This window comes from Pipistrellus hanaki (genome assembly GCF_964339955.1).
Source record: "Pipistrellus hanaki genome assembly, chromosome: 3".
NCBI lineage: Eukaryota > Metazoa > Chordata > Mammalia > Chiroptera > Vespertilionidae > Pipistrellus > Pipistrellus hanaki.
In genome coordinates this window covers 164,563,130-164,576,931 of record NC_140505.1, presented here as the reverse complement: position 1 = coordinate 164,576,931, position 13,802 = coordinate 164,563,130, and the positions used below count along the sequence as shown (strand labels likewise).

General features: G+C 39.2%; 1 protein-coding gene across 3 annotated transcripts in view; it reads right to left on the bottom strand.

Moving 5' to 3' along the window:
* The window catches only part of EPS8 (EGFR pathway substrate 8, signaling adaptor), a 156,752-nt gene that overhangs the window by 5,647 nt on the left and 137,303 nt on the right, over positions 1-13,802 (bottom strand). For all 3 annotated transcript variants that reach the window (XM_084877907.1, XM_084877908.1, XM_084877909.1), the window contains one exon: positions 6,223-6,451. In XM_084877907.1, the coding sequence (XP_084734033.1) occupies positions 6,223-6,451 (229 nt within the window). The remainder of the gene's footprint in view (positions 1-6,222; positions 6,452-13,802) is intronic.

Below are 13,802 nucleotides of genomic sequence, written 5' to 3'. Positions count from 1 at the left end.
TAAAACTACTCCCGAGCTTTTCTTTTCTCTCTTCATTGTACTCATTGGGCAGAACCCCAACACTTGTTAAATCTCACTTTCTGTCTATTCTGTGCCTGCACCTGCCCACTGAGTATAGCACAACAATGGTCTCATGTTAAATTCATAAACGTGAACCTCAACTGGGTTGTTAACGCCCCCTGACGATCACACTACATTTCCTTAGGCCAGTGTCTCCATTGCCGGAAAGTTTGACCCCAGAAGACATCTGACAATGGCTGGAGCCACTTTGGGATGCCACAGCTGGGGTGATGGGTAGAGGCCTGGGATGCGCAGAACAACCTACAATGCACAGGTCAGTCTCCTGCAGCAGAATTATCCAGCCCAAAATGTCAACAGGGCTCAGGTTGAGAAATGCTGTGCTATACGTATAATTTGCCCACTTTTCCACAAGTATTGACCATCTTTTTTTTCTCTGCAAACCTCCAGCACCTTACTACCCAATCCCTACCCTAAACTGACATTCTCACTTTCCTAACTTCTGAAAAAATATTTAAAAAGTAAGAAGAGCCCTGGCTGGCGTGGCTCAGTGGATAGAGCGTCAGCCTGTGGACTGAATGGTCCTGGGTTCAATTCCGGCCAAGGGCACATCCTTGGGTTGCGGGCTCGATCCCCAGTGAGGGGTGTGCAGGAGGCAGCCAATCAATGATTTTCTCTCATCATTGATGTTTCTCTCTCTCTCATTCTCCCTTACTCTCTGAAATCAATAAAGAAATATTTTTTAAAATAAATAAATAAATAAATAAAAAGTAAGAAGAGAATCTCCCTAAGTTTCCCTACAGCTCTTCCATTCTCCACTGTTCTCTTACATTCATTGTCATTAGGCTCCTGGCCCTTTCTCCACGACACTTTGCTAAACTCCAGTGGTAGAGTCCCAGTCCTTGTCTCAATTAACTTATCAGCAATGTTGAGGGAGGCGATCTTCCCAAAACACTCCTTGTGGCCCCAGGACACCACTCTCCTGCTATGCCTCCCTGGGCCTCTCCTTCTCAGGGTCCTTTGCTGAAAAGATTCATCTCCCCAACTAAGTAACATGGAAGTGCCCCAGGGCATCCTGGGACCTCCTCTCTGCCTGCATGCCACCAGTGAGCCCTAGGACTAGGCTCAGAGCTTTAAATGCCACCGAAAAGCTAATGCCAATCACGATGATTTCTCCAATCCAGAAGCTCCTGGGACTTTGGATCCACATGCCGATGGCCCCCTTGATGGCCATTTAGATGTGTACTAGAGATCTCGAATATCACATGTCCAATTCTACCTGCTTATCTTCTTCCTGGAGCTTGCTTTTATGCTAGACTTTCCAACTTAGTTAAGGATAATTCTATTTTTCCAGTTCCTGTGGCAGAATACCATGGAGCTATGCTGAGTCCCTTTTGTCCTTGATAGCATCCAATCCATCAGCACATCCTGTTAATCCTGCCATCAAAATTTAACAAATATCCAACCACTCCACTCCAGTTCTCTTCCATTACCAGCTTGGTCTAAGCCACCAGCCTATTCACAGCTCTCCCTGCTTCTCATTACCACCACCACCTTTTGCTCATTCTTTTCTCAATACAACAGCTGAAATGATCTTTTTAAAAGTGTAAGTCTTCTCCAAGTTACTCCCAGGAAAAGGCCCTCCATGACTTCCAACCCCTCCACTCTCATTCCCAGTGGCTTCCTTGGTGCTCCTCACATTTAAGAGCCTCTGCCTGGAATGCTTCCTCCCCAACAGCCACATGGTTCTCCTCCCTCCCTCAGATCCCCCCCCCTCCCCCCCCGTTCAAAACTGCAACCTCCTCCCCATCACAGGCTTTATCAATCTTGGTCACTTAGTACCTTCTAATGTTCACTATCAATTTATCTACCTACTAGTATGTACCTACCTACTTACCTACCTACCTATCTCCTTTCATTAAAACAGATGCCTGACGTGAAAAGCAAGTTTGGCTGTTTCGTTTGCTTTATCTGGAAGAGTGTAGGAATTCAATAAAAAAACCTCTGACTAAATGAATGAATGAGACATTCTGCTGACGTTTTCACTGAGACTTTGAAACATTATTAACAAAGCCCTAAAATAGATAAGAAAATGAATGCCAAAAGAGGAGAAATGATGTGTCAGAACCACATTGTTAATTAGTAGCAGAATTTAGCAAGAACTGGTTTTTCTGACTTTGATTCAGCAAGTTTATTGCCATAGTCATTGAAACTATCTTTCTTTGACTTACCTACTATGACTCTTCCCTACTTATTTTATGCTTAAGGAAATGATGCATGCATGAACACATCTTAAGAGAAAAACGGGGAAGAATAAACCCATGGGAAGGGGACAAATATGTTTGTGTATTTAAAAAATATACACACAGATATATTATTTGTATATCACCTTCAAGGATTAAGTACAAAGACCTGATACGTATAATCCACTTAACTAGTTAACTTGTTAGGTGACAATAATGACCAGGTCTCAAAGAGAGCTTTTTGTGACCATTACACTATGATTCTCCCCCTCCCGGGTCCTCTTCCAAGGAGAGTGTTTTAGAAAGTGCTTGGTGTCCCTGAGAAATAAATGAAAGTGTGACAACACTCATATAGTGTTATTTCAGTCTGGTTTTTAAAAAATGCTTCAAATATTCAGGAAACTTCTTGAAGAAGTCATCAAAAGAAAATAGTAGAAAGGAAGAGAGGGTGGGAGGGATGGACAGAGGAAGGGAGGGATGGAAAAAGGGAGTGATTTAGGGTGGGAGGGATGGACAGAGGAAGGGAGGGATAGAAAAAGTGAGTGATGTAGGTGGGAGAGAGGGTAGGAAGGAAGGGAAGAGGGAGGAAGGAAGGGAGAGAGGGAGGGAGGAAAGAAGGAGTAGAAGGAGGAAGGGAGGGAGGATGAGAGGGCTAGAAGGCTTGACAAGAACTATTATGGATCGTCACATTTAAGTAACTCATTGCATGCATTTCATTTATTAACTCTTTCAAATCACATCATACTTTCTCAAAGGAATAAAAAGGAAGAATGATCACTACACTAAAAGATTTGTTTTTCTGTCTATTGACTCGGCCACTGCGTGATCACCTGTGGTCTGCCCACACCACGGTCATTTTCCAGAGTACAAACACCTCTTGTAACATGCCCTGGCTTTCGTCTCTGCTGGCGATGTCTGGTACACAACAACAACCAGACTAACTTTACAACTCTTTCTAAAATGACACTTCTGATTACAAATGATTAAACTCAAATAATAAGGGCTAACATTTCAAAGGCATGGAAGAAATGCAAGACAACTAAATCACTGATATCTTCCAGTTGAGGAGAGAAAAGCCTTTTGAACCCTCCGGTAAATCTATTTGAAACGTTTATATGACACGGGCCTCCGAGCAGATAGCGTGAAGAGGCAAAAGGAGTCTGGTTCTTGTTATCTGCTGCCTTTTACAAACTGCCATGCTGACCTTTCCCCCTTATTCATGGCTGTTTGGTCACATTTTTATGCGGGAGCATTGGCTTTGCAGTTCCTTCCATTTTCCTTTTTATCACAAGCCCAGGCAGTAAGCATGTGTAGTAACTGATTGTCTGAGTTCTGTCAAAGTACACAACTATGCAGGCAGCACAGTTGTGTACTTTGACAGAACTCAGGCAATCAGTTACTACACACATCTACCTGGTTCTAAAGGACTGCTGAGACCCTCCAACAGCCATTCGGAAAATAAACTGTTCTCCAAAAATATGAGAAGGAGTTATCCAAAAATACTTATTTTATAAAATGAAGTATATTTATTTAATGCCAAACCACATTTTTGCGATATCTTTAAAAGGGATTTTATGTAAGTAAATACAATTTTTAAAAATTATTTTAAGGGAACAAGTACATGCATTAATTTTGTGGGATATATTTATGTTTTATAGAGCAAAGTCCCTCTTTTACTTATGAAAAACAGACTTGAAAATGATGAGTCACAATTATCAGGAGAGTTCTCTATCTTTAAAGTATTCTAACTATCCTCTTTCCCATTAGGTTATTCTTAGTTTCTTACCCTAGGACAAAGAACAAACTGTCCCAACTCACAGACCGTCCAAATGGGGGCTGGATGCCTGTGAACTCTGACCCGGGGCCTGGAAAGACTGCCACGGTATCAAAGATTACTGTTCTGACGTATCCAGCGAGGGAAATGTTATAAACTTGTGGCAAGAATGAAGAAAGAACAGTAATTCCTAACAGGAAACGTCTTTCCCACAGGGAAATCAATAAAAACATTTATAGAACTTTCTCATCACAAAACTATGTCTTCAGTGTCTTTGAAAAAATATAAACATCTTTTAAAAAATACACAATTTTTTAAATTTAGTAACATATACTTACAAACACTTACAAACATTCTCACCCACACGTTGGTTTTAGCTACACAGAGTTCATTGTTTTTCCAAAATTTCGTTTTTCAGTTAGTATTTTTGGTGAGATTAAAATGCAGATAAGAAGGTGATTTTTAAATTGGCTCACCCCTTGGGGGAGATGGTAATATATAAAATAGGCTTACGCTTTACCCACTTAACCAGAATTTCTAGAACAAGTAAGTAGTAATAGTTTTACTTGTTCTTTTTCTTTCTTTTTTAATTTATCAAAATTGGCCACAATTGAATAGAAGTGGCTGGTATTTACTGAGGTGAGAAAAACAGTAGGATAAAATGGGAGCGAAAAATTCAGTGATTTGGTTTTGAATTTGAATCTTAAGCATTAAATCACAATTATAAAGTTAACTAGAGACCGAGTGCATGAAATTCGTGCACTTGTGTGTGGGGGGGGGTCTCTTAGCCCGACCTGACCTGCGCCCTCTCGCAAAGAGTGGGCCTAACCTGTCAGTTGGACATCCTCAGTCCTGCAGCCAAGGAGGGAGAGCTCCCGCCACCACTGCTGCACTCGCCAGCCGTGAGCCCAGCTTCTGGCTGAGCGGCGCTTTGTATATTACATATCCTTTACACACACACACCAGAGTGAAGAAATGCCTTCCTGGTTCCAGTTTTCTAAGAATTTTTTTTCTATAAAATATAGATCATGCAAAATAATTTTATAATGCTTATCAAACATAATTTAAAGAGTAAATGTACCAGATATATACATTAGGGTATGGCAAAATAAAGATTATCTTAGGATTCTCTTTAGTTTTCAAATTATCTACATTGCTATTCCCAGTACTAAGAAGGATAATCCAAATTTGGTCACAGTGTTTTTTCTTTTTGTTTATTTAAATCTGGTTTTCACATAAATGGTTCAAACTTAAATTTATGAAAGACTAAAGTTAAAATATAAATTACATGAAATCTGAATCCAGAGACCAAGTTTGAAACTGCTATTGGCAAAATGATCATATTAAGTTTATACACACACACACACACACACACACACACACACACACACACATATGATGCAAGAATAGTAAATACAAGGAAAAGGAGCAGGAAAACTATGGTGATGATACGGATGATGATATCAGCAAATATTTACTGACTGCTTATAACGTGGCATATTGATCATATTGATCAAAATCAACCAGGGCTTTTCTACCTCAACACTACTGACATTTTGGGCCAGATAATTCTGTTGGGAGGAAAAAGGTCCTGTTCATTTTAAGATATTGCTAAACCTCCCTGGACCTACCTATTAGGTGCCAGTAGCATCTACACAACTGTGATCAGAGTACAGCTTCAGACAATACCACAAATCACCCCTGACCAAGAACAACTGATCTAAGTGCTTCCTTTGCGTTATCTCATTGAATCTTCACAATCACCTGTAGAAGTAGAAACCATTATTTCCCCCCATTTTTCAGATATCGAAGTACAGAGGATTATTAAATTGTTGAAGGACACACAGTCAGTACGTGATGTGTGTCACTGTGCACACTCAAGTATGTATAGTTCCAGAATCTTCATCCCACCACCACAACCATGTTGGAATATGTGTAGAAATACACACACTGGAGGATAGAGCTTCCTGTTTTTCAGAATTACTTGGAGGATTAAAAAAACGAGGTGAAAATCTTTGCAATCTACTGAGCATGATGCACCTATAAAGGACTGCTATTTATATTTAATGTTTGGTGCCAGTAAAACCAATAATGAACAGTATTTTACCTAGCAGTGCTTTTACCCTGCGGAACGCACTGTGCGGTTTTTGTGCGCTCCTTCCCCCACCCCCACCCCGGGGAACTTACGGTCCACGGGCAGCTGTTTGTGCCTCTGGCTATCCCGCATGAAACTGCCACCACTGTCACTGGAGCTGCTGTTCTGACGGGCGACGTTTGTAGGGGCCTTGGACACGGGAACAGGTGCGGGAGTGGTCGGCGGGAGGGGGACAGGGACAGGGACAGGTGCTGGCGTTGGAGGAGGTGATGGAGCAGAGGGAGGGTCAGTGGGTTTTGGACCATATTCCATCCTTTGCTTCTGTAAAAAGACAAACAATTAATTTGAAGTTGTAAAAACATAAACCTTGTCTAGGAAACAAAGTATAATTTGACAGGACATTTTTGGCAATTTATTTGTAAACTTAATTGCAAATTTACATATGTGTGTATATACACACAAGCATAGACACACACATCCCAGTCCTGTTTAGTATAATAATCATTAAAAAAATGAATACTCTATATATTTATTCAAAATCAAAATGTAAATTAAGGAGTCAAAAGAATATACCAATAGGAAATAGAAATATTAATAATAATAACAAATGTTAAGAAAACTATATTTGATCTTGGAATCATACACAACCAGGGTAGGTCAAAGGATTTCTGATTATTTCATAGTTTCCATTCATAAAAACTTCTCATTGCACTGGAAGGCTAAATATCAATAACATAGAGCATTACCTATTCCTTACTTTAAATGTATGTTATATTAAAAATATTTAAATTTGTCTCTAAGTAATTTGTTTAAAAGAGGGGCAATATTTCAGTAGCTAAAAGAACTTTGCTGTAAAGTAAGCAAGCAATTTTTAAACGTTCATTTATTCAAGTCATAACTATGTGCCATCATCTTAATGCTAATTTCTTACAATTAAATATTTTCTGTGTTAAAATGGGAATGCTGTGGATGGATAGTGCTGAGGGTAATAGTACATCTAATTAAATGATGACTGAAACTCAAAAGTATATATTAGGACAAAGGCCATATGGGGATTTGCATTAGAAAAGGTGGATGTGATAGAATACACAATAACTTTCAGTAACTTGCAAATCACTATAGGCTATTATAAAACAGTATTCATGTATATTCCCTCTTAAACCACACACAATAGCTAAAACTTCAAATAAAATAATTTTAACTAATAGAAAACTGCATTAAAACAAGTCCCAAATTCGCAAAAGGCACTTATTTTGGTGTAGAGTCAACTATACAGAGCAATGGACCTGTAATTTGCATAAAGTTTAGATACTGCACTCAATTTTAGTTAATCCAGGATTAGCAAATAAAGTACAAAATGCAGGCCTTTTGGTAATCTGGTCCTTTGGTTGAAAAAGTGCTATTTACTTTTAATTTCTAAATTGGCCCAAATATAAGGTAATGGTGATAGTTAGAGGCCTCCCCAATTTCCACAGAGATCAAAAACATAAAAATACACACCACACACACATATCACTTTTAATTAAATCATTATTCAAAAAACAACACACCAACCATCATAGTCCGCTTCACAGCAAATGAGTAACACCTGTGGAAACCAGCGTGGGCAGGACCTTGGCTCTTTTCTGTTCTCTTTCAAAGCTACGACTCACCAGCCAGTGGGTGGAGAAGGTGGGAAGGGTACAAAGCAAGGATGAAAGCAGAATGGAGAGGTGTTTATAATGCTGCTAGGTGCTGGAAGGGGGAAGGAGAGCAGCTGAGATTCATGCAGCACCCATGGAGTTAGATGTGAGAGAAGCAGAAACTGCTGACCCCCTCAGCACTCAAGGACTAGAAACATTACTAACATATTAAATAAAAGAGTTTAATTAAATAAAAGAGTTTAATTATTTAACACAAAACAATGTTCCTATATTTGGGCCAATAAAATATTTAAAGCAAACCAAATACAGCAAACATCACCAAAATGTAATACTTAGCACACACCAAAGTCATCCGATTAAAATATATGCAGTGTTCCCTTGATGGGAATGTCCTTTGCACATAACAACATGAAGGGTTAGTGAATTCTCACAATAGGATTTCAAAAATGTCAGAGTTTAAATTGCTGTTTTTAAAGCTTAAAAAAAAAAAAAAATGCTATCAGCTCTGCATTCCATAATATGATTCATATTTTCAGCTTTTATAAAAAAAAAAACAAGAACAGCTAGTGTTCTGCTAACAAAATAATACTGTGGAAAACTGAATCCACTGTGTGTTATTGTCACAGTGGAGCCGGAGACAGGCTCACCAGCTCTCTGTGCCTCACTTCGTTCTCCTGTCACTGCTCCATAATGCAACTCCATCGGTAACCCAACAGAACCAGAGGCTTCAACAGTACACATATATGTATATTTGGTTAACCATATATGTATATTCAAAGAAACCATATGAAAAATTTTCATAAATTATGCCATACATTTTTACTTGCATATTTTCCCCTTTTTCCTTTTTAAAAAATGCTTTTATTGATTTCAGAGAAGGAGAGAGATAGAAACATCAATGATGAGAGAAAATAATCAATTGGCTGCCTTCCTCCTGCACACTCCACATGGGGGATCGAGCCCACAACCTGGGCATGTGCTCTCATAGGGAATCGAACCAGTGATCTCCTGGTTCATAGGTCAATGCTCAATCACTGAGCCACACCAGCCGGGCTATTTCCCCCCCTTTTTTAAAAAAATATATTTTATTGATTTTGTACAGAGAGGAAGGGAGAGAGATAGTTAGAAATATCGATGAGAGAGAGTCATCGATCAGCTGCCTCTTGCACACCCCCTACTGGGGATATGCCCGCAACCAAGGTACATGCCCTTGACCGGAATCGAACCCGGGACCTTTCAGTCCCCAAGCCGACGCTCTATCCATTGAGCCAAACTGGTTTCGGCTATTTTCCCCTTTTCTTGATTCTTCCTGCCTCAAGCTTCCAACCCCTGAAATGAAAAGGGGGAAACGTGCCTTCCTCAAATCATGACACCCTCTTCTGAAATGGCAACCAAGTCAGCTTTTCTTTGGAAGTGGGGAAAAGAGAATCACCATGGATCCTCAAATTCACTTTTCTATGTTCCTTCCTATCTTCTCCACTCCACTTTACCTATCATCCAATGCACTGATCTTCCGTTCAGTATTTCTTCTCTTGCCTATTTTTGGTCGGAGGTAGAGAACTGATGACTCCAATGTAGCCTTAGTTTATGGAATGCTTTGGAGAACAATGGCACCCTGCGCTCTCCTCCTGAACCAAGGGTGCTGGAACTTCAAAACCAAAAAGAAATCTTGGCTAATTCCTCCCAGTTTGCCCAGGAATTTCTCAGTATTAGCACTGAAAGTCCACGTCCCTGCAAACACTTCAGTTCTGAGCAAACTGGGATGATTGGTCACCTTGGTGTTGACCTATTTTTACATCATATCTTGTTGCTTCCCAACTCTTGCCTTTTTATCTCCCACACGCATATTTAAAGATGTTTAAAACAAAATCTGGCTTTATTCTTTCTCTGAAATAAGTCAGAATTACTAGACTTCATGGAAAATTTACTTTCCTAGTGATAATTAAGTCAGAATGAGTCACTTTTCTTCAGCCACTAAAGCTCAGTAGGAATTCTCCAGGATTAAAGAAAGGTATTTGGAGATAAGCTCCTGCAAGACACTGCTTCCCAGGGGAAACTATGCAAGCAAGCCCAACAAAGCCATTAAAACTGAACTATTCTTAAAAACGTAAACTACACATTTTTTTTTCTTCTAAATTTGGTCTCTTTGGAACTTTGTGGTGAAAACTAGGCACAGCTGGGACATTTGGAGGGTGTTAAGTCCAGAGATGAAATTCAAAAAGTTATATTAAAAAGAAGTGCCACAAGGGACAAATGCGGGTTACCTCTGACAGCTCCCCAAGTAATTGCTATTAGAAAAGTAAAGCAAATCACATCACAGGAGAAAGTTAACATGGGAGATAGAACTAAAATAATATCAGTTATACTTCACATCAAATATCAGAAAATGTTAGCAAATTAGTTTGTGACAGTAAAATTACCTGCCCACAAATCAACCAGTGAAGGAGCTTGTAAAAATATAATTAACTTCCACGACTCTGATCCAGCCATGGAAAACTAATTATATAGACTCACACGACAGTGCAAACAGTATAGAGTATTTCAGTAACTATTTGTGTATTAGAGTATTATGTTTTTAAAATATTAAGAGATAGGTTCATCTTATTCTTGCTCTTATAAAGAATACACACAGAGTACATTAAATACAAGACTAATTCTTCTGTAAAGATGATTTTACAAAAGGAAATATCTATCTATGTTTTAGTTTTGAACTTGTGAGCAGTCTAAACAGGAAATTTTATAATTCTGTAAAAGTACAAATTGGGCAGTAATTTGTATATCTATCTATAAACAAAGGTGGGCAAAGGTAGGTTTATAGTTGTACTACAAATAATACAATAATTAATAAATAACAATATAAGAGTAAACTGTATTTCATGTACTCACAACTGTAAGCCTACTTTTGCCAACCCCTGCATAGATAGGATTTATTTGTGAAAATCTCAACACATGAGGCAAAATACAAAGTAACCATGCTTGACTAAAAGCCATACCTCTAATTAACAGATGACTAGAGTGTTCTGAGCTTACTAGTAATTTAAAATGTTTTTAAGTAACTGAATATTATCAGTTGGTCTGCTGGAATGAAAATGAAGGCATTTTACTAAAATGGTCACTCTGCCCAGCTGTATCTAAATGTCTGGACTGAGCGTGAAAAAGAGCATTCAAAACATTCATAACATGAAATTAGAAGAGCTAGTGGTTCAGCAGCTACCAGTAGAAAATATTTCCACTTTTACTTGAGGGCTATTTTTACATGGATATAAAAAATAAACTTTTCTATCAAGACTGGATTGTGGAGATCATGAAATTTGACCTTTTCCATTTCACAGCTGAGCAAATGGGAGCACAGATCATGAAACGCCTTCTTTAAGGTCACACAGCTAGTTAGGGGCAGAACCAGGACTAGAATTTCATCTACCAAAACCTACACTGGGGCTTTCCTACAGGATCATACTATTTCTTACTAAGAAACAGAGAAGACAAGACAGTTTCTATTGAATTCACAGGACGGTAATGACAAGACATTCATAATTATGAGTACCTTGATAAAGCCAGAATGTCTGTAATAATCATATAGAGCACAAAGACTTAATAATTAATAGTAAATGCAAGACCTCTTAAATCATACTTTGAGTATATCATAAATAACAGAGGATAGGTTGGTTTCTGCTCTTGGCATACAGCTTGAGAATCTGTATGGGCAAAATGGTAACTCTAGCAGACGAACAGTCGCAGAGTTAAGAGATCTGGGAATCAAGTCAAAAGAAATATGGGAAACATTATGTAGCAAGCAGATTCCAGGTGGGGACAGAGCACCCTGGGAGTCTACCTGTTTACAGCTGAAATATTGCAAAGCCCTGCAATGCCCTACAACACAATTTCTATCAAAAGAGATGTCATTTGTCTTCATTTCTCCATCACCCCTCATAAGCACTTACTTCCTTCTCCCTATCGTTTCACTCAATCTATTTTTTATGGTCCACATTTTAATACATTCTTTATTACCTCTCTCCCCTTTGTTTTCAAAACTTTGCTCAAGCCATGGGGGAAACACATTAGGTGGGAACGGCTGTCTTTACAGAGCTGTTAAAAATCACTCCAAAGGTGAGGATATTAAATAGGCTGATTCTCAGGGACATCAGGTGGCAATTCAACACCTCTTCAGGACTGGTGCCAGGTACCAGCATCCCTGCCATCAGAAGACAGCCTCTAACCCAGCGTGTGAACAACAGGCCAGGGCTGCTCTTGTGCCCTTCCCCGAGGAGCGGCCTTTATTTATTTATGTGCACTCCTTCACAGGAAGGCAACATCGGTTTAAGAAAATAAGAGTCAGGACTGTGTGTACTTCCCACATTGGGTGACTTGTAGATTCTCTTTGGAAATAGTTTACATCCAATTCCCTTAGCCCCACCGTTTACAAGATGTCTACATTCTAAGTGAATTATACAATTTGGATTATTTTCATAAATTATAAAATAGTTAAAGAATTGCAATCCCCCAAAAAAATGATGCATAAGGCAAAAGTCCAAATCCAAGGTCGGGGACTGATCAGATCAACTTATATCGCAGTATAATTCACGGGGAAGCTATTCTAAGAAAATACCCCTGTAAGCACTCAAACAGCGAAAACTCTATCTATACAAAGTGAGATGTCAATCTTTTCTACGCACTATTCCCACACTAGCTAAGTACAGCAGAGCCCGGGCTGTGGAGCAATCCACAGTCCTGGGTCCCAATCCTGGCTTCACACAGCTATGGGGCTGTAGGCAAGTTACATCTCTGAGCCTCAGTTTCCTCAGATTTTAAATGTGCCTATTTCGTAAGATTGTGATGGGGATTAGAAATTAGATATGTGAAGTGTTTAAACCATGCCAGCCACACAGCATGGACACTGTCACTGGCATCGTTCCTTGGAGTATAATGCCATTGCTCTCTGTGAGCGTGAAGGGCGCATAAGCAATGAATCATAAGATATCTTAGTGCGGTACAGTGAGGAATACAAAATGTTTTTTGTAAGAAGTTTCTTTAAACGTCAACATTTTGATATCATTGGGAGGAAGAGATGGGAGAAAGTGTGTGGGCCATGTCTGAGGAGAGTGAGGGTCACTGCTCCTAACACACAAGCACAAAGGGGAAGAGCAGGGCTCTATGGCAGAGCTGCTCAATGCCAGGCGCTATCTTCCTCTTTATCAAGTGCAAGATGCCTGCATTCAGTAAATGTTTGTGGCGTGAATAAATGAGAAGATGAACAGGACATAGAATTGCTTTTGATATGTTTGTAATCCAGGGGAGTTCTATCGGGTTAGGGTGTTAGAGTCACTGGAATCTACATCAATCTCTATTGTCAATCTGAAGTGAGCTGCAAGGTTTCTTGTTGGTTTAGATAAAAGGTATCTGGCAGCACTCTTGTAGAGATATAGAATGATGGACATATGTTTCCAAGGATGCTTTTGTCTTTCCTATCTTACTCTAATCATTGTGCATGTGTATACATGTGTGCGTGCGTGTGTGTGTGTGTGTGTGTGTGTGTTATCCAGGCTTTCAGAATAGAAATCCTTTAGAGTAGTATTTATGTCAGATAGCAAAGGGCAGATTGTAAAGCTTGCTTATTAAAATTTTACAAGATTCTGATGGATTTGTTGGGCTCAGCTCCAAATTTTTAGGAGGTGATAAAAAAAAAAATAGATTGTTTTTAATACCAGGGCGCGCACGCACACACACACACACACACACACACACACACCACCACATAAACACATACACAGAGCTTTTGTACACATGTCCACATACTTCACCACATTCAGAGTTGCATCCAGAAATTTTCAGGAGACAGTCAGATAGTGTTAAAAGTTTAAAAGGGAGAAGCCCAAACAGGCAATCCCCACAGTTTCTATTTACATAAAGTAGCAAAACAAACTCCTGAAACCTGTGAGCACTTAAAAAACTTCTTGGTTGTGCCAAAGTTGACAAAAATATAAGATGAGGCTCTGTTCAAAACAGGAGAGACAGATTTTATGTTCTCACAA